Below are 27,913 nucleotides of genomic sequence, written 5' to 3'. Positions count from 1 at the left end.
CCGTGGCGAAAGTGCGGCGGCGGAGGCGCAGGCCGCTGCGGCGCTGGCGGGCGGCGGCGGCGGCGGCTTCGCTCCGGTACCCGGTGGCTTCTCCCCCTCCCGCCCCGCCGTGTAGCGGCCCCTCAGCGCCGGGCGATGCCCCCGGGACGGCGGTGAGGAGGGAAAACTCCGCCATGGAGGCCCCGGGACCGGGCTGCGGACCGGCGGCCGCCCTCCCCGAACCCCGCTCCCTCCCTGAGGCCTCCCCAACCGGGGAGGCCCGGGGAACCGAGGACGGGAGGTTGAGGCCCGGCGCTAAGCGGGTGACCTTCCCCTCCGACGAGGACATCGTCTCCGGGGCGGTGGAGCCCAAGGACCCCTGGAGACACGGTAACGGCGGGGGGGGGGGGGGCTGGACACCGGGTTGGGCCCCGCCGGGGGGGCCGGGACCGGGGCAGAGGCCTCGCTGCGGCCCCCAGACCCGGGGGAGGGACCCCCATCCCCGGCCAAACCGAGCGGCCGCGGCGACGGCTCGCGGCCTCGCAAGGTTTCGGCTCGCCGCCGGTGACGGTCGGGCTCCGGCGCGGCGGTGGGAGAGCCCTGCCCGGGTCCGTGCCGCTCGCCGCCATCGAGGAGGGCGACGGTGCCGCGGAAACCGGCGTCTCTTCCCCGAAGCTTCACCGAGGCGGCGGAAAGGAGACGACGGCGAGCTCCAGCCCTCCGAGATCCCGGAGGTGTCGGTAATGTCGCCGGATGCCGACGGCCGCCCCGGCGACGCGGGGAGCTCGGTACGGCGAGCGGAGGAGCGTCGTGTTCCCGGGAAGCGGCCCCGGACGAGGGGCACGGCCGGAACGTCGGCTGCGGCGAAGCACCGGCATCCATGGATCCGCTGCCGGCGGGCGCCAAACCCGTCGGCGCTCCACTCGAGGCCCCTTTGCCGGGGATGCCGCCGGAGCTCCCGATAACCACGTTTCGTGGCCGCCTGCGAGTTTCGGGACGTTCCTTATGCCGTACCGAAACACGGGAACCGGCCGGAGACGCGGCAAAGGGACGCCGCGCCGCGGTACGAGCGCCGCCATGCCTAAAGCTCCTCGCCGGCCGCTCCTCGCCAGGGTTTGCACCGCGAGCTGCGTTCCTCTATCCCAAACCGAACCGCCACGGCACCCGCCACCGAAAATCATCGGTAACCGGCACCCGCGCCTCCATTTTTCTTATTTTTACTGCGTCGCAAGCCAGAAATTGGGGTTCTCCCGAGTTTTTTCCAGTCCCGTTCCGGTTGCGCTGCGCGGCCGTCGGACGCGGCCTAAAAGGCGCCAGATCTCGCCGCGTAGCACCGATGGATTCTGGTTTTGCTGCTCGGCGTTAGCCGGCTCGTCGCAAGGCCGGACGCCTCCACGAAATACCTCCAGGAATGGGAAAAAACCGGCTCGCTAAAGCGTTTTTGTTGGGTTTGTGTCCTGCCAGCGCGGTTAATAGGCAATTTCCGCCGCTCTGATCCCACTCCGGATGAAGGCGTGACGTTCGCCCGGCAAAGCAAACCCGGGGCTCGTCCCCCACATCTCCTCCGCTGCTCCGGAAAACGGCCGGCGCTCTCCAACGAGCCGCTCTCTTCCCGGCCGTATCCCAAAGGGAGCCCGGCAGGGGCGAATTCCTCAGCCCAGCTCGCCTTTCCCGACGCTCCGGGCGCGCCGGCTTGGAGCTCGAGGCTTTCCCCGTCGGGGAGCTTTGCTTTCAGGGGCTGAAGTTTGAGGTGAAACAGTTTGAAAGCAAATTTCCCCTCGCTAATTAGAGAGGAATCCCGTCCGCCGCCGATCGCCGCGGCTCCGTGGTTCGGGGCAGAGCCGGCAGCCGGAACCCGCCTTTCCCTTGGCTTGGGGAGCGCCTTGCCCGTGACGCCGCTTTTATTCTTCCTCTCACGTGTGGATAATAATTGTTTTTATTCGGGGCTTTATTTACCTCTCGTTCATCATTCGTCGGCTGAAATTGCTCCGACGGACGCGCCTCTGCTTGTTTAATTTCCTTCTGGCTACTTGAAGCCGAGGTCTCCTTCCCAGCCGGTACCGGCAGGGCCGGTTTTGCCGGGCGGCACGTGGCGCGGGGCTCGGCAACGCCGCCGCTCGCCCGTCGGTTTGGGCCCTCCTCTCCGCTTGCCGCCCCGACGCCCTCGAGGGCTCGGAAGAGGAAGGTCCCGAAGGCGTAGGGTTGACGGCGAAGCGGCGCGACGGAGGAGGCGCGTTCAGAGCGTCGCCGGCGTCGTCGAACGGCCGGCGGCTCCCTCGGTTATTTTTTTAAAACCGCCGATATCCGAACGTCGCCTCGCGCAGAAACACCCCGCTTGGGCGCCGAGGGCGCTCGGTGCCTTTATAGCATCGCCTTTCTTACCAAATCGAGCACCGTTGCCTTTTTTTTTATTAAATATTTCACCTTTTTTACCTTTTTTTTTACCCCGTTGCGCCTTTAAAGCATCCTGATCCCGCAGAGCTCCTGGATAAGCGGCCTCTCTACGGCCCCGTATCGGCTTCCGTCCGTCAGCCCTCCTTTCTCCGAAACCTCGCCGGTTAAAATTCATTATTTCTGCTTTTAATTCTTCCTTGCCAGGCTGCGGTACCGGCCTCTCCGCCGCCTCGCCCGGCTCCGCCTCAGGTTAAATTACAACGCTTTCCGCCGGCTCCGCCGACGCTCTGTCCGAAAACTCATCCCTTTTTTTTTTTTTCCCCCCAGCTTGTTTTCCGACGAATCTTGTCTTGATTTAAGCCCGTGCAGGCCCGGGGGGTTGGCTAGGGTGGGATAAGCGCCAGATACGCCCGGAGAGGGGGATATTGGCCGCTGCCATCCGTCTCTCTCGACTTGCCAGGCTCCCCTGCCGCGCCGGCGCTCCGCGGGCACGTTTGTGGGCGCGTTATTTGTCGGGAAATGAGCCGGAGCGCAAGACGAGGCGGGGGGAAAAATGCCCCTTTATTTCCTTTCCCTCCTCCTACGGCTTTGCTTCGTTCGAAAGCTCGGGATCTCCACGCTTGGGGAGAGGAGCCAGAGGCTTCCCGTGCCGTCGAGACGCGTCTTCTGCCGTCTTTGCCGGAAGGGAAAGGCGTCTTCCCCTGATTTCCCCGGGATGCAGCCGGGAAACGACAGCGGCGAAGGAGCGGGTGTGGAAAACACGGGTGGAAAAGCCCAGAGGCGGCGTGAAAGCCCACGAGCGTTCGAGGTCTTGGCGTGTTCGGTTTGGACCGGCGGCGACGAAGCCTGGGCGGCTGCGGGCGTCGGGGCAAGCGACGGCGGGATGCTCCCGAGCGGAGGCAAAGAGTTACGAGATCTCATTCAGTGACCTGGGGGATGGAGGTAAATCATTCCATGAAATCGCATTAAAGTCACCGCCTCTTCCTTGCCTGATGGGATTTTTGGGATGTAACTCCCCGAGCGCCGCCGGGACGGCGACGTCCCTGCTGCCTACGTCGGCTTTCGCCGCCTTTTCCTTACGCTCTGCCTGCCGGGACGCCGGCTCGAAGCGAGCAAAACGAAGCAAAAGGCGGCCTGAGCCTGCGAAAAATCCGTTTTTTCTCCTCTTCCGCGGCGCTGGAGGTTGAGGAGCGGTCCGCAGCCGGCAGCGAACGCCGCCCGTTAATAAATAACGACCTGTTTGCTTTGGCCTCGCGTCGTCCCGGGGTCGGACGTGGACGGAGGAGGAGGTGAAGCGAAACCCGCCGCGGGCCGAGCGGGCACGGAAACGCCGGGTTTTAATAGGATTTAAGGGTCGATCCCTCTTGGGATCCCTCTTCGGGGATCCGGATTTGGTGCCGCCCGAGTTGCGGCACCCCCGGGGGCTCCTCGCAGAGAGCCGGAGCAAAAAGAGCCCCGAAGAGCTCGTAATTAAGGGCAAAACAGACATAAACGGTGCAAAACAGACATAAACGGGGCTTTCGGTGCCCAGGAGGAGGAGAACGGCACGAGGCCGTTGTTGTTTTTTCGCAGGAAGAAGCGTTATTCGCATTTTAAACTTGTATTCGTGACCGCGTCTGGGGGTTTTTTCTGAATTTTCCAGGCTTTCTGCCGGTGCCTCGCCGGCTGAGCCGCCGCGGTTTACGTTTCCCCGCGCCGTCGCTGGAGCGGCTCCCAGTGAAGCCGGCGGTAAAAATTAGTAGAAAATCAGCGGATGAAACACCTCGAGTTACACAAGAGGCTGGGAAATGCCCGCGTTATCGCTCTTCGGCTCTTAATCCCCCCCGAGCAATAAGAGATTAATTACGGAGGTAGTTAACTCCGAATGGAAAACGGCGCGGTCTCCGGCCTCCTCTTCCTAAAACCAGATATTTGAAGCCGCGGATAATCGCACCCGAGCCCGGAGTCGCTTTGCTCGCTCGAGTCGCCCGCCCAACCGTGTGTAAATATGGATTTTATCGAACCTGTTTGCAGAACAGCTCCGCTTTGTTTTACAGACGGCGGCGGCGGCGGAAAACCCTTCCGCCGGCTCCGGCGCAGCTGAAAACGGCGTGCCGTGCCGCGGGATCGGCTTCAGCCCTCGTCTGCCAGCCTGCTCTGCCAAAAAAAAGGCTTTTCCCAGGAATTTCAAGGGTGTTTTGATGGCGGATGGTGCAAACGCTGCCGATATTTGCTGGTGAGCCGCAAGAGAGAGCTGAAACGGGAGCTATTAATAGGCTTCGTTCCCGCAAACGGGCGGGAGAGCGGCCCTTGGCGAAGGGGGAGAAGAGGAACGGGGATGGGACGCTCGAAAAACCGGCGCCAAGATCCTTTTTTTCCTTAAAACCCCTGATACCTAGCGAGGAAATTCCCTCAGAGCGTCTCGGCGCCGATGCTAAGGCAGCATCGTTGGGGCAAAACCAGTGGTTTTTGCGTGGAGCTGAGGTTCAGAAGAGCAGGACGGCCTGGGAGCGAAGCCCGAGGCGTGGAGGAAGAAGAACCGAAGCTCCGTGTTGGCGTTCAACCTCCTTAAAGGCTTTGGGAGAGCGAAACCGAGACCAAATCCCAGCTGCTCCTACCAGCAGCCCCACCGAGGTGATCCGGAGCCGTGGCGGCAGGGTTACGGACCGGCTGGGCGATCTCGTGGCAGAAAACGCCGCGGGGATCGCCGGTTACGGGGACGTCTCCGCGCGAAGAAGGACGTCGGAAGCAGCTCGCGAGGCCCCTTGCTTCTTCCCGCCGGCTTTTCGGCGAGCGCCGCGAGGTGGGAAGGGGGACGCGCCGGGGAAGCCGAAGCAAATCCCCGTCCTCCAGCAACGAGGGCTGTTAAAATGGAGGGCTTCCACCCAGGAGAGGGCAGGGCGAAGCGTTTTACAGCCGGGAACTGATAAAACCAAGATGAACAAAGCGCGCTTGAGGTCAGGTTTGGGGAGAAATCCTTCAGGCGGGATATTTTGGAGGCGGCTTCGCGGATCTTCGGATCACCCTGAGCCCTGGCGCTCCCGGGCCGCTCGTCCGCGTTAGGACAGCGGCGACTCTCCTTCGCTCTCCTCGTTTTGCCAAAATCACGCTTGGTTTTATTTGATTTTGGGGGGGGGAAAGCATTCACCTGGCAGATGGGATCAGAAACGTCGCAGCGCGCTGCTAATCCCCTCGCTAACCTTAACGTATTTTGGGGTTTTTTGGCCTGGATTTTGAGCCGGGGCGCGGCGTTGCCTCTGCCACGCGTCTGCCCACGTCCTGCTTGCAGAGATGCCCGACGGGTTTGTTGGGAACGGGGAAAAGGTTACAATAATCCATGTATTTATTTCCCCCCCCCGGTGGAGCGGTGAGGTTTTTATCGAGCTCTTTGGATGTCGTAATCCTCAGGGATGCGAGCGGGGTGGGGGTTGCTTCGTGCTCTGCCAGATGAGATTCCTGGAGAATCTGGTTTCTCCAGATCGTCTCCCCGACCGGGGATGGCTTTCGTGTTTATTCGGGCCGCTCGCCGAACCGAAATCAGGCCAAAAGCGGAGGTGGGCATCGACCTCACGTGGCTAATGATCCCGCGGCAGCTCCCGCCGCCCGCATCGGCTTCCCCGGCATCCGGTAGCGGCGGCATTACCCGTGATTCAGGAAAGGCAGAAGCGGTGAGTAAATGCCGCTCGGAGCCGAGCTCGGCGGCGGTGACGGCAGCAAAACACCCCTCCCGCGGCTTCCGAACGAGGAGCCGCGTTTCGAGGATGTATTTACCAGAGGATGACAACTCTGGGAGTTTTTAGCCGATGTTTCGGTGATGCCGGCTGACTCCCGAGTCCTCCGCGCGCTGCTCCGGAAGCCGATGAGGGAAAATTTGGGCTTATACGCTGGGCTGGATGCGCCGTGTCCGGCTCCGTGCCCGATCGAGTGAAAAACCAAAGTTGGAACAAAACTAAAAGCAAGAAGAACGTATTTCACAACGCTGTTTATTAACCACCGCAGCAACCTGCGGCTTTGTCATCCAAAAAGCTTTTCCGCTCCCAAAAAAGCGGCTCTCGCGCCAAAGCGCGGCTGGAGGAGGCGGGAGGCGCCGGCTGCGGCCTCCATCCCCCTTTTCCGCCCGAGCGAGACGGGGCTTGCTCCCGTCGCCGCGTTCCAGCGAGCCCCGCGCCGGTTTTCCTTCGTTCCCTTGCGTTTGAACATCCGTAATCCTTGTCCTCTCCTTGCCGGGTGTAAATCCCGGCGGATAGCGGCATCCGATGGGGGGGGGGAAACCGCGCACGTGTCGATTCCCGCAAACGCAACCTCAATTCTCGCTTTTCCAGCCCAGAACGTGACTGTCGATGAAATCATGTCCGCCTACAAGCAAGCCTGCCAGAAGCTGAACTGCAAGCAGATACCCAAACTCCTGAAGCAAATCCAGGTAAAGCTGGTGCCGGCGCTGTCCCGACGCCAAATAATCACATCTTTTTTTTTTTTTGGTTTTTTTTTTTGATCCCTTTATTCCCCGGCTCGCCGTAGCCTTCGACAGTCGCCGGCCTGGCAGACGGGAGCAAAGTCTCCGGTTTTAACGGCACGAGTGGGTTTCTGGGCAGAGGAAACTCGCTGCGGAGTGGAAAAGCGAAGGAGCTGGCTAGCCAAATATTACGCCTCATTTCACGCGCTCCCAGGCCCCGTTTTTCCCCGCCGAAGCCGCGTCCTCCTACGTGGCTCCCTCCCGGCGTGCCTTCGAGGCCGAGGCTTGTACGGGCTCGTTTGCCAAGCGGTTTGTGCCTCGGCTGTTGTTTTAAATGGAACCCCGCGCAGGCGGTCGGAGGAGGGAAGCCCGCGGGGAGACCGCGATGAGGGCTGTGGTTTTCCTTCCTCGCGCGGGGTGAACAAAAGGCCCGTTTAAATCCTCGGGCCTGAGAGCAGCGCGATCCGTGAAGCTCTTTCCTTCGCCTGAGAGGGAAGATTTGGGGGTTTTCTTGCTTTTTCACCCGCTCTGCCTTCCCCAGGCAGCTCCGTGCGCGGAGGCAGACCCTCATCTTCGTCACCCGCTCTTCCTCGTAGAGCTCCGAGGCCTCGTCCCCGGGGAGGATCGCCAGATCTCCCGCCCGGATCCAGCCTGCAAAGCGCCGTAAGCGGCGGCTTTGATTTCGATTGAACCTCAGGCTGAAAGATCCCATATCCTCTCTTCGTTTTGGGAGGATTTGCCCGATTCGTTACGTTCCCTCGTTATTTCAGCGCATTAATTCCCCTTCCCCTCGCTTTCCCGTCCTTCTCCCGAGCGTGAAATGCTGCTTTTTCCTTTTGCAGGAATTTAAAGATCTGGCTCCCAGGATAGACTGCTTAGACCTGAAAGGTAAGCTCCTTCTCCATCCCCAGCAGATTTTATTTCTCTTCTGGGCAATCCTGGTGTTTTATTCCGTCTCTACGGCTCTTGCTGGAGTCATCCCAGTTGGGGCTCTTGGAGACTGGAGCAGGAGAACGCCTTAATCCCAGTAACAACCAGCATCCTCGTACCCCCTGCCTCCCAAAACGCCGCCCTCGGGGCGCGAGTCAGGGCTGAGCCGTTCCCAACTGACGTCTCCAAACTCCTGGCGCGATGGGAAGACTGGGAAGGTGTTCCAGTTCATTCTCCCGACGGCAAACGTCTTGGTGAGCCGCCGCTTTTGCGGAGCATCTCCCGTAGCTCCGGGAAGGAGAGGAAGACGGTCGCCTTCGCGGGGCCAGAAGCCACCTGCGGGGCTGCAGCCTTGGGGTTCGACCTTGCTGCCCCTTGTCGCTTATTCGGCGTCGGAGCGGAAAGCCGAAGGCTGGGAAACCACGCGGGAGCTGCTTTTAACGATCCGGAGAAAATCCGGGGAGCCGGGGCGTCCGCGTCCTGAGCCGATTCGCCCGGAGGAGGACAGACGTGCCGCTGGCGGAGCGACAACACGCCCTTACCCCAAAATAAAATCTTTTACAGGCCCCGTCGCCGTCATTTGCGCTCAACTTTGCCCGAGAGGATTTTTTTTCCATGATTTCTTCCCAATCCCGCGGGCGGCGGCCGCCCCCTTTCCCCTCGAAGCGGGGGTTTCTCAGGAGCCCGGCTGCTGGTTGCTTTACGCCGTTATCGATGCCGTAACGCCGGCACAGCCTTTAGCGAAGGCTTCACGGTCCTTTGCGTCACCGTTTCCTCGATGGTTATTACAAAAAAAACCGCAAAGCTCTGGGTTTATTTTAAGCTGGATTCCACCTTTTTCGCTCGGGTTGGCGTCGGCCGTGGCCTCGGAGCCTTGCTGCTGCGCAGGGCCGGCGAGGAAGATCCTAGAGGAAAGAAGCAAATAAAGAAGTCAATAAAACCCCCAAAATCTTGGGAAATGGTCTCGAGGGAGCTCGCTGAATCGAAACGCCGATAATCCGGTTCGTGGGAGGCAGCGGAACGGCGCGCGCGTTTACGGCGCGCGGGCGGGGATTTCGTTTCGACCCCGCGGTGCTTTTATATCGAGCAGTCGGCCGGCCGTTAGTTTGTCAGCGGAGACGCTCCTCACGTAATTCCAGACGGACCGAAGCTGGCGAGGGGCTGGCTCGTTGGGAAGTCGGCCAGAAATCCCAATTTTGGGTGAGTTTTAGGTGGCGGAAGCGTTTCTCCTGCGGCTGATCTGCGTTGGGGTGAGCAACCGCGCTGGTTTTTAGGTGGATTTCCAAAATCCTCCGAGCTGAAGCACCCAAATTCACCTTATTCTGCTCTTTCCCCAGGGGAGAAGCTGGATTACAAAGCCTGCGAAGCGCTGGAAGAAATCTTCAAGCGGGTCCAGTTCAAAATTGTCGATTTGGAGCAAACGAGCTTGGATGAAGACGTAAGTGGCCGTGACCTCTCCCGGCTTCTCGTTCCTGTTTCGCCGCTAACGCAAACCTCACGGGTTTTGCGGTCGGTCCTTAGCTCCTCCCGGGCGCTGACTTATTTTTTGGGGGGCCGTGCTGTGTCGCTGTACCCGTTCCCTTCGTACCCGCGCCCTCGTTTAGGTCTCCTTGCGCGGCGTTTGCCGCTCCGAAAGGAAGAGGTTGACCGCTCGCTTTGAAATCCGGGCGGCCACGAAGCTTTGAGGCATTTTAAATATGTGTTTTAAAAGCTGGTCTGAAAGCCGAGGGGATCGTGGGTAGCTCTCGGACGGCTTTTTGGGGCGGAGGATGAAATTCAGGCTCCCTTCTGCACCTCCTGTCTCATCCCGACTTGCTTTCCTCCTCCCTCGCCATGCCCGGGGCCCTGAGTTCAGATCCCAGCGGGTAAGCGAAGGAGGTTAAAAATGAAGGAAGTGGTTAAAAATGATTTTAGCCAGCTCCGATCCCGAGTTCCCCTTGCCCCGGAGCATCCTCTTGCAGTCCTCGCGTCTTCAAGGATCTTGTTTTTCCCGCGTCGTCCGTCCCTACCCCAAACCTTCAGGTTTCTCTTCTCTACGTTTGCTTGGAAGCTCCTGATGCTTTTTTTCCCCCCCCCCCCCCATTTTTCCCCGCTCGAGCGGCACTTTGGGAAGGCTCAGCGGCCACGAGCTTCTCCAGGGCCGCTGCCCGCGTCCGATCCGACGCGGGGAACAACGTGACTGGGACGGCGGCTCCGTGACGGTGCCGGCTCCGAGCCACGGCGGTTTCTCGCTGACCCCGTCCCATCCTGGGGCCGTGCCGATGCCGGGATCCCGCCCGATCCGGCCGCGATCCCGCTGAGCTGCCGGAGGGGCCGCGGTCCCGCAACGGGGCCGTTCGTCCCCTGACGGCGCCGCGGGCCGTGCGGCCGCAGGGCAGGGACGAGCTGGCTGAGCTCGCGACGTCCTTGGCCGTAAAACGATCCTGCGTTCGTTATCTCGCAGGAGAATTAAACGTTAATTATTTAAACGTATCCCGTGGCTTCGGAGCTGGACGGGGCGGGCAGAGAGATTGCCGACCTCGGCGCTTTACCTTATCCCTTCCAGTTGCGTTAGAGCGAGACCGGCTGCGGGACGCGAAGTGTCCGAGGGGTCTCCGTGTCTGCTACCGGCGGGGAAAAACAGCCGCGGAGGGTTAACGCCGGCTCCCCGCAACCCTGAAACCAGTCCCCGTCCCTCCGATCCATCCGACAGCAGCAGCCTTTTTCCCCCCCGGGTGCCTCACGCCGAGGACTTCGTCACCCAGATCCCTGCCGCTGAGCGCCCCGTTTCCAGCAGAAAGTCCTCTTGTTCCCCCAGGACCTGTTCTTATATTTGCCTTCCTGCTGCTGTTTTCCAGTCCTCCAGGTCTCGCCGCGTATTTATTTCCCCCCCCGCGAGCCTCGCAGCGTTTTTGTGGCCCTCTCCAGCCTGCGTTTCAGCTCGTTTTCTCCGAAGAGGCTCATTAAGTAATTAAGCAAATTGTTCCGCTTCTGCCGTAGGAGCTTGAGACGTTTCACGGGCACGAGCCCTGCTCTGCTGATCCCTTTCACCCCTAAAATGTTGGGGTTTATACCTTTTTGGTTCTTCTTTTTTTTTTTTTTTTTTTAGCTCGATGGGGTTATCGGGTGCTTTCTTGGCCGGGGAAGCGTCGCGGCTGCCCGCGGAGCTGGGTAACCCCGCGGGGAGCGGGCAGGCGCCGAGCCGATAGCCCGGCCTCCGCTCAGGTTGAATATCCGGGGGGGGGGAAAAAAAAAACCCAAATCCAACATTTTTCCTTGTCCTCGGAGGTGGTGTTCAAGTGCCTGCACGTCCCTGGTGCCGTAACCTGCTCCGACCGCGTTCGCTGTCTCCCCCGGTGCCAAGAGGAGCGGGGTGGGGGGAGGTTGAATCCCTCCGCAAGTTGCCGTCTCGGGCTCGCTGGTGGAAACCGTCGCCCGCCGGCGCGCAGCCTGCGGCCGGAACGGCTGCGCCGGGGCCGTCGTCCCATCCCGGGTCCCCGTCTGCCCCGGTGACGCTCCGTGAGGACGCTCCCGACAGCGGGAATATGGCGAGAAGCCATATTTTCTTGTCCTGGAGTAGCTGCGGGCAGCAAAGCTGCAGCGAATCCCTCGCGGAGGCCGGAGAGAGTTGTCCGGGGTGGGACGCAAAGCGCCGCGGTGCCGGTGGGCACGGGGACGGGCGGATTCGTCACCCGAAACACCAATTTCTTCCCGGTTGAGGTCGAAGGAAGGGGTTTGGTGCCGGGGCTGCCTTAGCCGTGGGGTCACCGACCGTGGCTGCCGGAGCGTAATGCCCAAATACCGGAGCGGTGACGTGCGAGAGGCGTTTGGAAGAGCCGGCGCAGCAAAACCTCTTTTATTTTTATTTTTTTTTTCCCCCCCCTCTCAATCTCCCCTCGGCCTCTGCCCGCCGGCCGAACGCCGCTTTTCCGTCTGCTTTTGTTTTCCGCAGGGCGCCTCGGCGTTATTTGACATGATCGAGTATTACGAGTCGGCGACGCACCTCAACATCTCCTTTAACAAACACATCGGCACCCGAGGCTGGCAGGCAGCCGCCCACATGATGAGAAAGGTTTGTGCTCGCTCGTGAATATTTTTTCGGCGCCCGTTTTAACTCCTTACGGCTCCACGGGTCGTCTCGGGTCGGTCTTTCGAAAGACTTTTGTGCTCGCCTATCCTAAAAAACCACCCGGTTTGGAAAGACCTGCTTAGGCCCAGGCTCGAGGGCAAACCAAAAAACCACGCTTGCCGCGAGGTCGCTTAACGCCTCGGCGAGCAGCCGCGGCAGAGAAAATGGAAATGCGATCCCCCCGAAAAAATAAAGAGAGGCTGTTATTAGTGGCCTGCTTGCCGGGTCAGCCTCTCGGGCTGGGTAGTCATTATCTTTCCAGCGGGATGACGAGTGTTTGGCCTCGCAGGGCTAATTAACCTCATTGTTCAGCGCTTGAATTCCCTCCGAACAGCCGAGCGTAGAGGAGGCAACGTCTCCCGCTTCCCACTCGGGGCGCGGCGCAAAACCGCCCCTCGATCCGCAATTATCCCCTCCGCCTGCTCGTTTTGTTGGGTTTTTTTTTTTTATTTCGGCGCTGCCGTTTCGGCCGGCGTTGCCCAACTCCGGTTGGCAAGCCCGCGTCCCCCCCCCCCCGGTAGCGTTCCCCGCCGCGGTGGGGCTGAGGGGAACCGGAGCTCGCGCGGTGCAGGCAATGCCCCCCTGTGTTTTGGAGAAGCCAAATGTCACCGCGCGGTGCTGGCCGACCCCGTAGCGACGCTTTAAAACGGTGAAGGAGCTCGAGACGCCCTTGGGACGGCTGCAGCTTGCGGCTCTTAATTTCTGGGTAGGCGAGGGAGAATCCGGAGGCAGGAAAGGGCTTACGTTAGCACGGAAAACGGTAAATCGGCCAAACGGAGGCCGCTGGCGTGCCGCGGATCTGGAGCGGGAGCAGATGGTGCGCACGAAGCCGCGGAAGGGGCTTAGGGTTTGGAGGCAAAGCCCGGGCAAAGGGACGCGTGGCTCGACGCCTTCCCCGACGCCGGATCCGGAGAGCTCCGGGCAGCGCGTCCTCGGATGCGGAAGGACGAGGGTGTTTCTCTGGCGAACGTGGCGCTGCTACGGTCACCCGAAGCCGGTGCCGGAGCTTGAGGGTGCCGGCGGGCTCGGTGCCGAGGCGATTCTCCGGGAGATAAGGCGTTTATCTGGAACTGCGCCGTTCGAGCGGGGTGCTCGGCGCAGGCTGTCCCGGCGCGCGGGGGTTATCTGAGCGGTTCCTTCTGGCTCGGCGCCTCTTATCTGAAGGCCGTGGGGCGACCAAAACGATGTTTTGGGTGGGCGTAAATCATCCCAGGAGCTCTTATCGGAGCGGCCCGCTGGCAGCAGGATGGGACTCGGCCTGTAAAACAGCTTGACCTTAAACCCGCCCTAAAAACCCAGCGGCCGAGGCGGCGCGGGGCCGAGCGCTGATCCCTCCGGCGTCTTTTTTTCCTCCCACCCCCCCCCCGCCGCAGACGAACTGCCTGCAGTACCTGGACGCCCGAAACACGCCTTTGCTGGACCACTCGGCGCCCTTCGTGGCGCGCGCCCTGCGCATCAGCAGCAGCCTGGTCGTCCTGCACCTGGAGAACGCCAGCCTCTCCGGACGCCCGCTCATGCTGTTGGGTGAGTCACCGGAGAGCGAGCACCGAGCTCCGGTATCCCAAAACACCGCGGGATGCACGGAGCAGAGCCACGCCGACGCCGGGCTCGCCGTCCCGGTGAGGTCTCGGACGCGTGGCGGCACCGCTGTCTGCCCCACGTTGGAGGTTTCTGCGCCAGCCCCGCCTGCGGACGGCGGGTGTAAAGCCGCGCTGGGCGGCCCCTGTCGTTAAGCTAACGAAATCGCGATAAATCACGGCCGGGCAGGAGCTAATGGCAGCGTTGTGATAGCAGGGATGAGCTCAGGGGTCTGGCAGCGGAGCGTTTGGGGGGTTTAATTGCTTATTAAATTGGCCAAGCTGGAAAAAGGTGCCGGCGAGGGCACGTGCCGTGCGTGAATTGATAACGCCGCCGCTTCCCGCTGCGGGTTGGGAAGGCAAAAAGGGGTTCGCGCGGGATCCCGCCGTTGCCCAAACCCCTTGGAAACCGAGCCGGGGATTTCAGCCGGCATCGCGAGCGCGGTGGGTGCCAAGACGCTCCCGAGCCCGCGGGTTGTGCCGAGGCCGTCAACGCGCCGGCCGGCAGCGCCTCTTCTCCGAGCCGTCCCGACGCGGGTGGAGGTGCTGATTTATTTTTCCGCCTTTTCAGCCACGGCGCTGAAGATGAACATGAACCTGCGGGAGCTGTACCTGGCCGATAACAAGCTGAACGGGCTGCAGGACTCGGCTCAGCTCGGCAACCTGCTGAAGTTCAACTGCTACATACAGATACTCGACCTGAGGAACAACCACATCCTGGACTCGGGTGAGGGCCCCTCGCAAAGCCCCCGATTCCCTGGAATTTTGACCCAATTTTAAGTCGGGGATGAACTCGGCCGCGGGACGCAGCCCGCGGGTGACGCCAGCCGAAGCAGGAGGGTTGCGCAGAGCAGCTTCCCGAGGATTTTAGCGGCGTAAACCGCTCGGTTTTTAAAGCTACGATCGTTAGCGAAACTTTGATTCCTTCCTGGGCCGGGCTGCGAGGGGCACGGCGGCTCCCGACGGCAGGGAGCGGTGGGGATGCCTCGGAGTCGCGTCTTCTTGTCTCCAGCCCTTGCTCCCGTTTGGTTTTTTCCCCGAACGAGCGCCCAAATCAAATCTCAACCCAGGAATTGCGAAACAATCCCAAACTTCAGTCCCGGCTGGTTCTGGTCGGCGACGCCGATTACTCGGCGGTTTTGGAGAAGCCGCGCTCGCTCCGCACGAGCTGTCCCGGCTGCCTCCGGGTTTGGGTATAAAGGTAGCCGAGCGTGACCGAGTCGGATGTCACCGGCGCTGTCGTGGCCACCCGTGCTCCCGGATGGGTCCCACCCTAAAGTGCAAATATTAATTTGCCGCCTTCCAGGTCAGCTGCCACGTCCCTCGCATCTTTGGGCGCTTAATAACGAGCGGCGCTGGGGCCGTACGCGTCAGAAGTCGCTCGCTGGGCGTTGCCGCGGGGTTTCCGCAGCGCCGGGGTGCCGCGCGCTTATCAAATAACCGCGTTTGCTGTAATTTAAAACGGTGCCTGCCCTCGGCCTGGACAGGATTGGGCCAGGGAGGTGGGGAGAGCGGCGGAGGATCCGCCTGGTCTGGTGAAAACGGGGGACGGTGACCCGAAGGACGGTGTGGTCGCCCTGCCGCCGGCCTCTGCCCGCGACCCGGTGCCACCCTGCCACCGCCAGCCCCGGTTCCCTCCCCGGGGCTTTTGTCCCCTGCTCCGAAAGCTCCAGCCTAGCGCTAATTCATTTGATAACGCCGAGAGGTTTACTCGCTTGTTTGCGCACGGGGGAGCGATGCGAGGTCAAATCGAGCAGCTGAGGGAAGGGGGGGGACGTCGTTCGGAGACGCTGCCGGCACCGTAACGCTGCCGTGGCGTCCTCCGCCGTCGTCCTGCCCGGGATCGGGCAGCGCCTGAGCCGAGGAAGCAAGGAAAGCGCTGTTGGAGCTGGCCGGATCCGCGCCGGCAGGGAAGGGCTGACCCCTGGGCTGTTTTTCCAGGCTTGGCGTACATCTGCGAAGGGCTGAAGGAGCAGCGGAAAGGGTTGGTCACCCTGGTTCTGTGGAACAACCAGCTGACTCACACCGGCATGGCCTATCTGGGGATGACGCTGGTGAGTAGAGCTCAGCACCGTCCTGGGGGTTACCGGCTTACCGCCGGCCGCTCGGCTCCGCTCCCGGAGAGACGCCTGGCCCGCGAGCGGATCCGGGCAGCGGTGGGAGCGTCCCACGCTGCCTCAGAGGAGAACCTGTCCCTTTTCCCCCCCCTCCGCCGCCGCTCGGCGTCCCCGGCCTCGGCGGCGTGGTTAAAGGAACAGCCGTGAATTAAACCCGCTCGGGCTTGGGCCGGATCTGCCGTCCCGGCCGCCTCGAGCTGGTTTTGTTTCCCCTGGGTACCCGCAGCCTCACACGCAGAGCCTGGAGACGCTCAACTTGGGCCACAACCCCATCGGGAACGAAGGCGTCCGGAACCTGAAGAACGGCTTGATCGGCAACCGCTCCGTCCTTCGCCTGGGCATGGCGTCCACCAAACTGACCTGCGAAGGTGGGTGGAGGCCGGCGCCCGCCGGTTGCGCCCGCCGCAAGCTCCGTATCCCCCGCAGAGCTTCCCTTTGCTTGGAGCGGCGCGCGGGGTCCGCGCGGGTCCTTCAGAAGGTGGCTTGGTCCGGCTCGGCTCGGCCCCGCGGCGGCGTGGGGTCTCTGCGGCAGGCACGGCCCGGCTCTAACCAAAACGCCGCAGTTTGCCTGTCCGGAGCCGCCTCGTCCCGTGGGTTTGGTGCCTCTGGCGTCTTCTACGCCTCGTGGAAACCTTTTTGCCGAGCACGGAGGGTGCCTGGGAGCTGGCACCCAATTCCCGCTGGCATCCCCCTCCCCAAATCCCGAGCTCCGCTAGCCGCCACCCCGAGGAGCACCGTCGGGGGAACCGGCGGCGTCCCGCCGTGTTCCCTGCCGTCACCGCCGCCTCTCCCGTCCCTCGCAGGCGCTGTGGCGGTGGCGGAATTCATCGCCGAGAGCCCGCGGCTGCTTCGCTTGGACCTGCGGGAGAACGAGATCAAGACGGGCGGCCTCATGGCGCTGTCGCTGGCGCTGAAGGTCAACCACTCGCTGCTGCGCCTCGACTTGGACAGGGAGCCCAAGAAGGAGTCGGTAGGCAACGCCCCCGCTCTTGCTTTTTTGGGGGGGTCCCGTTGAGACCCCGGCGGCAGGAAAACACCCTCCTCGAGGGTGATACCTCCAGGCTCAATTCTGCCGCTTTCCCGTTTTCCCACTGCAATGAATTCCCAGCCAGCTTGCGGCTGCGGTTTCGTGCGAAGGTTGGGGCCCGTAAGGTAACGGCCGCGTCCCGGCCGGCTGCTGCCCGCAGCTCGCGGCGGGGGGCATCGCCGGAGGGCTCCGGTCCCTCGGGGTCCCGCTCCGCTGAGCATCCCCCGGGATGGCATTCCCGTAATCCTGGCGGCGATCGCTTCGAGCAGCCGCCCTTGGGGCACTCGATTCTTACGCCGTGTTTCCTGGGGAAATACCAATCCCGTCTTGGCGCGGCGGAGGGGGAAAAAAAAACCACGCCGTTACGGCGCGCCCGGCTGGAAAATAAACGTGGAGCCGATGATTCCCCGAGCGCCGATTCGGGAACGTTGCAAACGACCGAGGGTTTCTCTTCCCTCGCAGGTAAAAAGCTTCATCGAAACGCAGAAGGCTCTCCTGGCCGAGATCCAGAACGGCTGCAAGCGCAACTTCATCCTGGCCAAAGAGAAGGAGGAGAAGGAACAGAAGCTGCAGCAGTCGGCCTCGATGCCGGAGATCACCGTGACGGAGCCGCTGGAGGAGGATCTGGCAGAGGACGGGCGAGACGGCAGCGCCGCCTCCGCTCCGGAAGAGGGGGAAGAAGCCAGGGAGACCCCGACGGCCTCGGAGAACGGCGACGCGGAGCCGGCGGAGGAGGACGACGGAGGCGACGTGACGGACTCCGATTCGGATACGGACGAGGAGGCGGACGCTGGGTTAGAGACGAAGGACTTGAGCGAAGCGCCGAAATCTCCCGATTCCGCCGACGGCGTTACCGCGCCCCAACCGCTGCCGTCCCCGGAGAAGCCGAGGGACCGGCCGCCCCCGCTGCCCGTGGCCGAGGAATCGCAGGGCGACGCCGGCGCGGGGAGTCCTGCCGCTTCTCCGGCCTCTGCCCCCTCCCAGGGAAACGAGAGAAGGATTTCGGTTTCCAGTCCCGGGCGAGGCCATAAAATCTTCGTGGTGACGCGAGTGGAGAGCCTGCCGGAGCGAGCCGCCGCGCGCCCGCGGGAGGACGCCGATGCCGCCGCGAAACCCGCCGAGCCCCAGAGCCCGGCTCCGGCCGCAAAACCCGAACTCCCAGCGCCTCGGGTGAACGGAACCCTTCCCGAATCCGCTGCCGGTTCGGCAACGGCGCCGGCAGCGCCGAATACCGGCTCCGACCGCCAGCGGGGCGACCCCGCGGCCTGCGAGAGCGCGGCCCACGACACTCCCCTTCCCAACGGGCTGAAGACGGATTTTGCGCGAGCGCTGCCGGAGCCGTCCTCGGACGGCGACGGGAAAATGGGGAGCTGCGCCGCCGAGCACGGTAAGAGCTCTGGAACCGAGCCCCCCCCCCCCCCATCCCCAAACCTCCCGGCTCCTCTCTTCCCAAAATCCCCGGCGGAACCCGGAGCCGTTCCCCGTGCCGGCGTCTTCCCGGGATTTTAAATCCCTTGCTTCTTTCCTGACGGGATGCCCGTGGTGATTTGTCGCTGCGGGGCGGCGGGGGGGGGGGTTTGAACCCGAAGCCAATCTCATCCGGCCTCTTCGTTACCGCGCCTTCCCCCGCCCGCGTTTTGGGGGGCAAAAAGGGGGGCAAAACAAACCCCAAAGCGGGAAGGCAAGCGAAGGCACCGGCGGCCGTTTGCTTCCAGAGCTGAGCTGCTCCAAGAACGAGCGGGAGCTGGAGGAGCTGCTCCGCGAGGCCAGCCAGGACGCGGGGCAGGAGCCGCTGTGACCGCAGGTGAGCGGGGGGCCGGGGGCCGGCGCTGGCGGCGTCCCCGAGGGCCGGCGACCCCAGCGCCGCTCGCTCTCCTCTCTCTTGCAGGTCCTCGGGGCCGCTCGGCGTCGCGGGGAGGCTCCCGGCGGAGTTTTATTCCCCTCCCCGCAATGATTTAAGAAACCAACCTCGGGCTTCAGGACAAAGGGTTCTTCTAAAAAAAAAAAAAAAAAGAAAACCTATTTTTTTTTTTTTTTCTTTTCCCCAACCAGTTTCCTGCCCCCAGACTCTTCCCCAGTCGCCTCCCCTGCGCCGAGGGATCCCGCCGCGGCCCCGGGGCGACGGAGGGAAGGAGAGCGGAGCAAAATGAGCCCAGCCGGGGCCTTCCCGGCCCTCGCTGGACGCCGCCACCTTCGCCTTTTCCCTTTTCTATCTTCCTCCGAGGAGGAGGAGGAGGAGACCCCGCGCCGGCGCGGCGGCGGTCCCGCCGGGAGGTAAAAACCGCACACACTACAGGGGACCGACGCACCGGGAGAAGGACGGAAGGGGTCGGGCTGCCGTCGCCCGCCGGAGAGCGTCTATCACTAACGATCCCCAGGACAGGCTGCGCCCGCGGCCGCCGTGGTTATTTATTTCGAAATTCTTTTTTGGGTTTGGTTGTTTTTTTTTGTTTGTTTGTTTGTTTGTTTGTTTGTTTTCGGTGTCTATTTATCATCGGCTGCAAAATTCCCGGGTTGGGGGGGACGTAGAGGACGGTGTGAGAATGAATTAATTCCTTCTGGGCTTAACCTACCCCTCAAATCCCGCTCCTGGCAAAACCAGAAACGCAAAAAGCGGCGGCGGTCGGAGCCCGTGCCGGCACGGCGTCTTCCCGGCGAGGAACCGCGGCCGGTTCCCGGTTGAACGCCGCGATCCTCGCCAGCCCTAGAGCTGGGGGGGGGGGGGGGGGGCGGGGATCCCCGGGGAGGGGAGCCAAAGCCACCGGCGAGGGGGTCACCGCGCTCCCCGCCGCCGGCGACACCGGGGTCCCCCTCGCCTCCCTGCGCTCCCCAGCGCCGGCCGAGCCCCTCCGGCCCCGGCGGCCGGTTTTCTCAGGGAGGGCGCCGAGGCGAGGGGGGCGGCCGCGTCGCTTTTTTTTTTTTTGGGGGGGGAGCTTCTTGGTTTTTGGGGGTGTTTTGGTCTTTCTTAAGTGCAATAAATCGATCAGGGAGCTGCGGGGGCGGCTGGCGGGGGGCCGCGGCGCCGCCGAGCCGCCGCCGGCGTTCGTCGTTTCTTTCCGTCGTGGATTTTTGTTGTTTTGTTAAACGCTGTTTTCTATTAAAGGAGATCTGCATTCGGCACCGCCTCCCCTCCCCCCCCCTCCCCTCCCCCAGCCCCTTTCCCTCTCTATAAAAAAAATAAAAAAATCAGCTTTTTGGGGGGTCTTTATGCCAAAAACCGCAGGGGGGGGGGGGGATTTTTTCGGCTTCGTTACCGCTCCCGCCGCTTCCCATCCCAGGCAGCGGCAGTTTGGGCTGATTTCCCCCCAAAATGGGCACCCTGCCCTCCTCCCCCCGCCCCAAAAAGCCTCTTTCAGCCAAGACTGGGAGGTTTAACTGGTTTATTATGGGATGACTGGGGCGGGGGGGGGGGGGGGGGAAGCTTCTGCGGGAGGTTCCCCGGGGACGTCGCCGCTCGCCGGGGACGGTCCCCAAAGGGTGGCAGCGGGTTGGGGTCACCTCGGCTCTCCCCCAGTCCCCTCCAGTCTCTCCCAGTCTCTCCCAGTCGCCCCAGCTCCAGCCCTTGGTGGCGTTTTTCCCTGCCGCGTCTCTTCTCGGGGACGGGGACTTGTCTCCATCCCGTCGGCGTCCCCAAAGTACACCGGCGGGGAGGACAAACGTCACCCTCGGGCCACCAACCGCGGGGCCGCCCCGGTGTCACCCGCCATCCAAGCCCGTTTCGGGTGCAGAGGCGTCACCCGGCAGCGTCACCATCACTCGGGGGGGGGGGGACACTGGACGCCACGGGACACCGGGACGGCGCCGGCGGCTTTCTGCAGGCGGTGGAGACCGCGGAGGAGCCCCATCTTGTGCCGGATGGAGTGGTCGAGGTTGACGGTGACGCCGAGGAAGGCGCGGGCGTCGCGGGCGGTGAAGGGGAAATCGCAGGCGAGGAAGGTTTGGAAAAGCTCGGCGTCCCCGTCCAGGCCGAGGACGTTGTGGAGCGGCTGCCGCAGGGCGCTCAGCTCCCCCACGTTCTCCTGGAAGATGCTCCACAAGGAACGCCCGCCGAAATCCGGCGCCGGCCGATTCTGCCAAGCGTCCTCCAGGCATTGCAAAGCCCAGCTCAACCGGCACGGCCACCGATCGGCCAACACCACCCAAGCGGCGGCGGCGCGGGGCGAGGGGTCGCCGGGAGCGTCGGCGCGGTGCAGGAGGAGCCGGAGGGTGATGGGGATGGTGTTGACGATGCGGCGGACGTGGGCGCCGTTGGCGGGGAGGTAACGGGCGAGGGGGTCGGCGCCGTCGTGGAGGCAACGGAAAGCTTCGTGGATGCAACGGACGGCTTCGGCGTCCGCCTGTTGCCGACCGGGAGGCGCCGGGCCGGCCTGGCACTTGGCTCGGCGGCGTTCCACGTTGCCGGTGATGATGCGGTACATGAGGTCCTCCCGCGTCTGGACGGCGGCTTCCAGGCACTGGAGGCGGGAGCGGGCGCCCATCTCGGGGATGGAGAAGGGCAGCGTCACCGTCCGGTTGAGGTAGAGGTAACCGTTGTCGGCGAGACCCTTCATGCAGCTGGTCTGCTCCAGGCAGGGGACGATGACGCTGGGGTCCACGGCCAGGATGAAGATGAAGGGGGTGTTGGCTTCGGAGAGCAAGGTGTTCATGGCGTTGAGGACGCCGGCCACCTTCTCCGGGTAGCAGATATCCAGGCTGGTGATTTCCAGCACCACGCGGAGCCGGCGGCGCTCAAAGATCTCCATGAAGGCCAAGAAGTCAACCAGCACCTCCACTTCTCTCCGGACTTTGCTCATGAAGCCCAGCTGGTTGGCGAACCTCTCGCTGTTGGTCAACCGTTCGATCTTCTGCTTCTCGCTGACCAACAGGTTCTTCAAGACGGAAAAAGCTCCCAACACCAAACTGGAACCGGAGAGGGAGGTGACGGCGCTACCCACCACCTTCAAAGCGTGGTGGTCCTTGATGCCCGGCACCAAGAGGGCCACCAGCAGGATGGTGACGCCGGCGGCCAGGACGAAGAGCAGCCCCCAGAGCTTGAGGCAGGCGCCCCTCTTGAGCACCCACTCCTTCTGGCTGAAGCCGGAGGCGAAGCGAGGCCGGGTGCCCATGACGTGGTAAACGCTGAGGGGCAAAGCCCCAAAATGGTGGCGGATGTGGTCGCAGAGGGTGGTGACCAAACCGGCCCAGAGCTTGTCGCAGCCGGCGTATTGCCAGGCGCTGAAGCGGATGAAGATGAACTCCATGTTCTTCCTCCTCAGGTGGCTCTCGGTGATGACGGGTTTGTAGAAGGCCAAGTACCAGAGCGCCAGCAGCAGCCCCCAGCCCTCGGGGCTGCGCGGCTTCTGGCGGCCGCGGCGCAGCTCGGCCGCCTCCCGCCGCGCCATCTCCTCCCGCATGAAGCCTGGGGAGGGGGACGGGGCTGAGGGAGGGGGCGGGAGGGGGCCCCGGGCCGGGGGGAGGGGGGGGGACCCCGGGTGGGGGGGGGGATGGGGTGGGGTGGGGGGGATGGTGCGTGGGGGACCCCGAATTGGGAGGGGGATGGGGGGGGACCCCGAATTGGGGTTGGGGGGGGTGCGTGGGGGACCCCGAATTGGGAGGGGGTGGGGGGGATGGTGCGTGGGGGACCCCAAATTAGGAGGGGGATGGGGGGACCCCGAATTGGGGGGGGGGGGTGCGTGAGGGACCCCGAATTGGGGGGGGGATGGGGGGGGGACCCCGGGTGGGGGGGGGTGCGTGAGGGACCCCGAATTGGGGGGGGGATGGGGTGGGGGGGATGGTGCGTGGGGGACCCCAAATTAGGAGGGGGATGGGGGGGACCCCGAATTGGGGGGGGGTGGTGCGTGAGGGACCCCGAATTGGGGGGGATGGGGGGGGGGATGGTGCGTGGGGGACCCTGAATTGGGAGGGGGGGTGCGTGAGGGACCCCAAATTGGGAGGGGGATGGGGGGGGGGACCCCGGGTTGGGGGGGGGGTGGTGCGTGAGGGACCCCGAATTGGGAGGGGGATGGGGGGGGGGACCCCGGGTGGGGGGGGGGGTGAGTGAGGGACCCCGGGTGGGGGGGGATGGGGTGGGGGGGATGGTGCGTGGGGGACCCCAAATTAGGAGGGGGATGGGGGGGGACCCCGGGTGGGGGGTGGTGGTGCGTGAGGGACCCCGGGTGGGGGGGGATGGGGGGGGGGGATGGTGCGTGGGGGACCCTGAATTGGGAGGGGGGTGCGTGAGGGACCCCGAATTGGGAGGGGGATGGGGGGGACCCCGGGTGGGGGGGGGTGAGTGAGGGACCCCGGGTGGGGGGGGATGGGGTGGGGGGGGGATGGTGCAAGAGGGAGTTCAAACCCGGGGGAAACTGGGATGCGATGGGATGGGGTGGGATGGGATGGGATGGGTTGGGTTGGGATGGGATGGGGTGGGATGGGGTGGGGATGGGGTGGGGTGGGACGGGATGTGTTGGGATGGGGTGGGAATGGGATGGGATGGGATGGGGCGGGGTGGGATGGACTGGGATGGGATGGGGATAGGACGGGGCTGGGGCGGGATGGGATGGACTGGGATGGGGATAGGACGGGGCTGGGGCGGGGTGGGATGGACTGGGATGGGATGGGATGGGGATAGGACGGGGCTGGGGCAGGATGGGATGGGATGGGGTGGGATGGACTGAGATGGGATGGGGATAGGACGGGGCTGGGGTGGGATGGGATGGGTTGGGATGGGATGGAATGGGATGGGGATAGGATGGGGATGGGGTGGGATGGGATGGGGATAGGACGGGGCTGGGGCGGGGTGGGATGGACTGGGATGGGATGGGGATAGGACGGGGCTGGGGTGGGATGGACTGGGATGGGATGGGATGGGATGGGGATAGGACGGGGCTGGGGTGGGATGGACTGGGATGGGATGGGAGGGGGATAGGACGGGGCTGGGGCGGGATGGGATGGACTGGGATGGGATGGGATGGGGATAGGACGGGGCTGGGGCGGGATGGGATGGACTGGGATGGGATGGGGATAGGACGGGGCTGGGGCGGGGTGGGATGGACTGGGATGGGGATAGGACGGGGCTGGGGCGGGGTGGGACGGGTGCTGGTGCAACGGGGGCCCCCCAATCTGCAGAAGAACCGGGGGCGGTGGTGGGCCGAGGAACGGGGCCCCGCGCCGGGGTGCCAGCGGGAGGGACGCCGGTGCCCAGGGCGCCCCGGCACGCGGCGCGGCTGGCCCCGGGGGGGTGACACCGCGGCGGCCCCGCGGCCCCAGACCCACCGGTGACCTTGTCCAGCAGGGAGTAGAGGCGGTGGCCGCAGGGAGCGTAGAAGCCGACGGTGACGGGGGTGGCCGTGTGGCAGAGCGTCTTGGAGAGGCAGCGGCAGTAGATGTCATCCTCCGTCAGCGCCGCTGGGGACGGGAGGGGACGGGCGGGGTGAGGCCGGGCCCCGCCCTGGGGACGGGGGGCGCGGGGCCCCCGGGGGGGGAGGGGGGGTGGGATGGGGTGGGATGGGATGGGGTGGGATGGGACGGGATGGGATGGGATGGGATGGGGACGGGATGGGATGGGATTGGGATGGGATGGGATGGGATTGGGATAAAATGGGATGGGATTGGGATAAGATGGGATGGGATGGGATGGGATGGGATGGGATGGGATGGGATGGGATGGGATGGGATGGGACGGGATGGGATGGGATGGGATTGGGATAAAATGGGATGGGATTGGGATAAGATGGGATGGGATGGGATGGGATGGGATGGGATGGGATGGGATGGGATGGGACGGGATGGGATGGGATGGGACAGGATGGGATGCAATGGGATAGGACAGGACAGGATGGGATGGGATTGGGATGGGATTAGGATGGGATGGGACAGGATGGAACGGGACGGGATGGCATTAGATGGGACGGGATGGGATGGGATGGGATGGGATGGGAAGGGGATGGGACGGGATGGGATGGGGCAGGATGGGATGGGATTGGGATGGGATGGGACACGATGGGACAGGACAGGATGGGATGGGATGGAATGGGAAGGGATGGGACAGGATGGGATGAGATGAGATGGGATGGGACGGGATGGGATGGGACGGGATGAGATGGGATGGGATGGGATGGGATTGGGATAGGATGGGGATGGAAAGGGATGGGATGGGGGTGGAAGGGGATGGGATGGGATGGGACACAATGGGACAGGATGGGATGGGATTGGGATGGGATGGGGATGGAATGGGATTGGGATGGGATGGGGATGGAATGGGATTGGGATGGGATGGGACACAATGGGACAGGACGGGATGGGGATGGAATAGGATTGGGATGGGATGGGACACAATGGGACACGATGGGACGCGATGGGATGAGACGGGATGGGGATGGAATGAGATTGGGAGAGGATGGGATGGGGATGGAATGGGATTGGGATGGGATGGGACAGGATGGGATGGGACGCGATGGGATGGGATGGGATGGGATGGGATGGGACGGGATGGGACGGGGCTGGGGTGGGATGGGACAGGATGGGATGGGGATGGAATAGGATTGGGATGGGACGGGATGGGACGAGACGGGATGGGGATGGAATGGGATTGGGACGGGATGGGACGGGATGGCATGGGATGGGATGGGATGGGACGGGATGGGACGGGACGGGACGGGACGGGATGGGATGGGATGGGATGGGACGGGATGGGATGGGATGGGATGGGATGGGATGGGATTGGGACGGGATGGGATGGGATGGGATGGGATTGGGATGGGATGGGATGGGATGGGATGGGATGGGATAGGATGGGATGGGATGGGATGGGATTAGGATGGGATGGGACAGGATGGAACGGGACGGGATGGCATTAGATGGGACGGGATGGGATGGGATGGGATGGGATGGGATGGGATGGGATGGGATGGGATGTGCGGGCAGGACAGGAGGGCCCGGCCGCCCCCGCCCCGTACCTTGGTGCTCCCCGTGCTCCCCCTCCAGGAAGGCGCCGTGGCGGCCGGCGGCGGCGGCCCCCCCCGGGCCCAGGCAGGCCAGCCGCTCCTCGCAGCACCCCGGGGCTCCCGCCGGCGGCCCCCCGCACGCCGGCGAGCCGGCACCCTGCCGGGGCAGGGAGACGTGGCACCGCTGCGTGCCCCGGGGACGCCCCGGCGACAGGGGGACGTGGGTGCGCCATGGGGACACGGGGACGCCATGGGGACACCACGGGGAAATGGGGACACCACAGGGATACGGGGACACCACGGGGACACCACGGGGACACCGTGGGGACACTGTGGGGACACGGGGACACTGTGGGGACACCATGGGGAAATGGGGACGCCACAGCGACACAGGGGCACCATGGGGACGTGGGGACACAGGGACATGGGGACACCGTGGGGACACAGGGGCACCATGGGGACGTGGGGACCCAAGGACATGGGGACACCGTGGGGACACCATGGGGAAACGGGGACACCGCAGGGAAATGGGGACACCATGGGGACACGAGGACACCATGGGGACATGGGGACAGAAGGACATGGGGACACCACGGGGACACAGGGACACCATGGGGAAATGGGGACACCACAGGGACACAGGGACACCATGGGGACATGGGGACACCATGGGGAAACAGGGACACCATGGGGACACAGGGACATGGGGACACCACAGGGACACGGGGACACCATGGGGACACAGGGACACCATGGGGACATGGGGACACCACGGGGACATGGGGACACCATGGGGAAACAGGGACACCATGGGGACACAGGGACATGGGGACACCACAGGGACACGGGGACACCATGGGGACATGGGGACACAAGGACACGGGGACTCCATGGGGACATGGGGACACCATGGGGATGCTATGTGGCCACGGGGACCTGGGGACACCATGGGGACACAGGGACATGAGGACACAGGGACACCATGGGGACACAGGGACATGGGGACACCATGGGGACACCATGGGGACACCATGGGGACATGGGGACACAGGGACATGGGGACAGAGGCACCTCGTGGTTTTGGGGTGGCTTTGGGGGGGGTGGCACCAAACCCCTGCTCTGGAACTGGGTGACCCCGTCCTTGTCCCCGAGGGCCTCGGGGACCCCCTGTCCCCTCCCCGGGTGCCCCTGGGAGGGTGTGGGGCCAGACTGGGCCAGACTGGGCCAGACTGGAGTGGGGTGATGGGGACTAACCAGGACAAACTGGGGGCCAGGCTGCAACTGCTTCTGGGGACACTGGGGAGCATGAGACAGCCTGGACTGGGAGCACTGGGAGCCATGTGACAGCCTGAACTGGGAGCACTGGGGGCCATGGGGCAGGCTGGACTGGGAACACTGGTGGTCATGGGGCAGCCTGGACTGGGGCCACCTGGGCCACTGGGACAGTCTGGAGGTGGGATACTGGTTGCTACGGGACAGGGTGGACTGGGAGCACTGGTGGCACTGGGAGCGCCTGAACTGGGGACTCTGGGAGAGCCTGTATGAGGGGCACAGGGTCAGCCAAGACTGGGGACACTGGTGACCATGGGACAGCCTCTACTGGGGATACTGGTGACCATGGGACAGCCTATACTGGGGACACTGGGACAGCTCATAGCCCAGCCTATACTGGGGATACTGGTCACCATGGGACAGCCTATACTGGGGACACCAGTGACCCCAGCCCAGCCCATGCAAGGGACACCAGTGACCCTAGCCCAGTCTGTACTGGGAATACTGGTGACCCTAGCCCAGCCTGTACTGGGGATACTGGTGACCATAGGAAAGCCTATACTGGGGACACTGGTGACCTTAGCCCAGCTGATACAGGGGACACCAGTGACCCTAGCCCAGCCTGTACTGGGGACACTGGTGACCTTAGCCCAGCTGATACAGGGGACACCAGTGACCCTAGCCCAGCCTGTACTGGGGACACTGGTGACCATGGGACAGCTGATACAGGGGACACCAGTGACCCTAGCCCACCTGTACTGGGGATACTGGTGACCATGGGACAGCTGATACAGGGGACACCAGTGACCCCAGCCCAGCCTGTACTGGGGATACTGGTGACCATGGGACAGCTGATACAGGGGACACCAGTGACCCCAGCCCAGCCTGTACTGGGGACACCAGTGACCCTAGCCCAGCCTGTACTGGGGACGCTGGTAGCGGGGGCCCCGCACCCTCTCCACCCCAGCACCCCCCAGGCCGCCCCAGGGCCACCCCCGCCCCCGGGGGCCCCATCCTGCCCCGTCCCCGTCCCCGTCCTACCCCGGGCAGCGCCATCGGCTCCATCCCCGCCTGCCTCCGGCCACATCGGTCCCAGCGCCGGCTCCGGCGGCTTTATACTGGGGCAGGATCCGGCCCGGCCGCTGCCCCGGCG

At 63.8% G+C, this 27,913-nt stretch overlaps 2 protein-coding genes across 4 annotated transcripts; one reads left to right on the top strand and one right to left on the bottom strand.

Annotated features, from left to right (window-relative positions):
• The first annotated feature begins 27 nt into the window (after positions 1-27).
• On the top strand, positions 28-19,680 carry PPP1R37 (protein phosphatase 1 regulatory subunit 37). Of its 3 annotated transcripts, none has more exons than XM_087729784.1 (13): positions 28-369; positions 6,675-6,772; positions 7,648-7,693; positions 9,073-9,173; positions 11,667-11,786; positions 13,217-13,367; positions 13,992-14,147; positions 15,362-15,474; positions 15,764-15,905; positions 16,341-16,507; positions 17,027-17,951; positions 18,280-18,368; positions 18,617-19,680. In XM_087729784.1, the coding sequence occupies exons 1-12, from the start codon at positions 174-176 to the stop codon at positions 18,360-18,362; spliced, it is 2,298 nt and encodes a 765-aa protein (XP_087585910.1). In that variant the 5' UTR covers positions 28-173; the 3' UTR covers positions 18,363-18,368; positions 18,617-19,680. The 3 variants fall into 3 exon arrangements, with proteins under 3 accessions (XP_087585910.1, XP_087585911.1, XP_087585909.1); XM_087729785.1 differs by lacking the exon at positions 18,617-19,680 and adding an exon at positions 18,453-18,602; XM_087729783.1 differs by lacking the exon at positions 18,280-18,368.
• A 500-nt stretch (positions 19,681-20,180) lies between these two features.
• NKPD1 (NTPase KAP family P-loop domain containing 1) lies at positions 20,181-27,913 on the bottom strand. The gene is made up of 4 exons (XM_087729786.1): positions 27,802-27,913; positions 25,501-25,645; positions 23,819-23,950; positions 20,181-21,962 (listed from the first exon to the last, which is right to left on the bottom strand). Exons 1-4 carry the CDS (start codon positions 27,823-27,825, stop codon positions 20,317-20,319), a joined length of 1,947 nt encoding a protein of 648 aa, XP_087585912.1. The 5' UTR covers positions 27,826-27,913; the 3' UTR covers positions 20,181-20,316.

This window comes from Nipponia nippon, unplaced genomic scaffold (genome assembly GCF_047370975.1).
Source record: "Nipponia nippon isolate SJK-2023a ecotype South Korea unplaced genomic scaffold, ASM4737097v1 scaffold_46, whole genome shotgun sequence".
NCBI classification, from domain to species: Eukaryota; Metazoa; Chordata; class Aves; order Pelecaniformes; family Threskiornithidae; genus Nipponia; species Nipponia nippon.
Note: the sequence above shows the minus strand (reverse complement) of the source record. Positions and strands in the feature narration are given on the sequence as shown.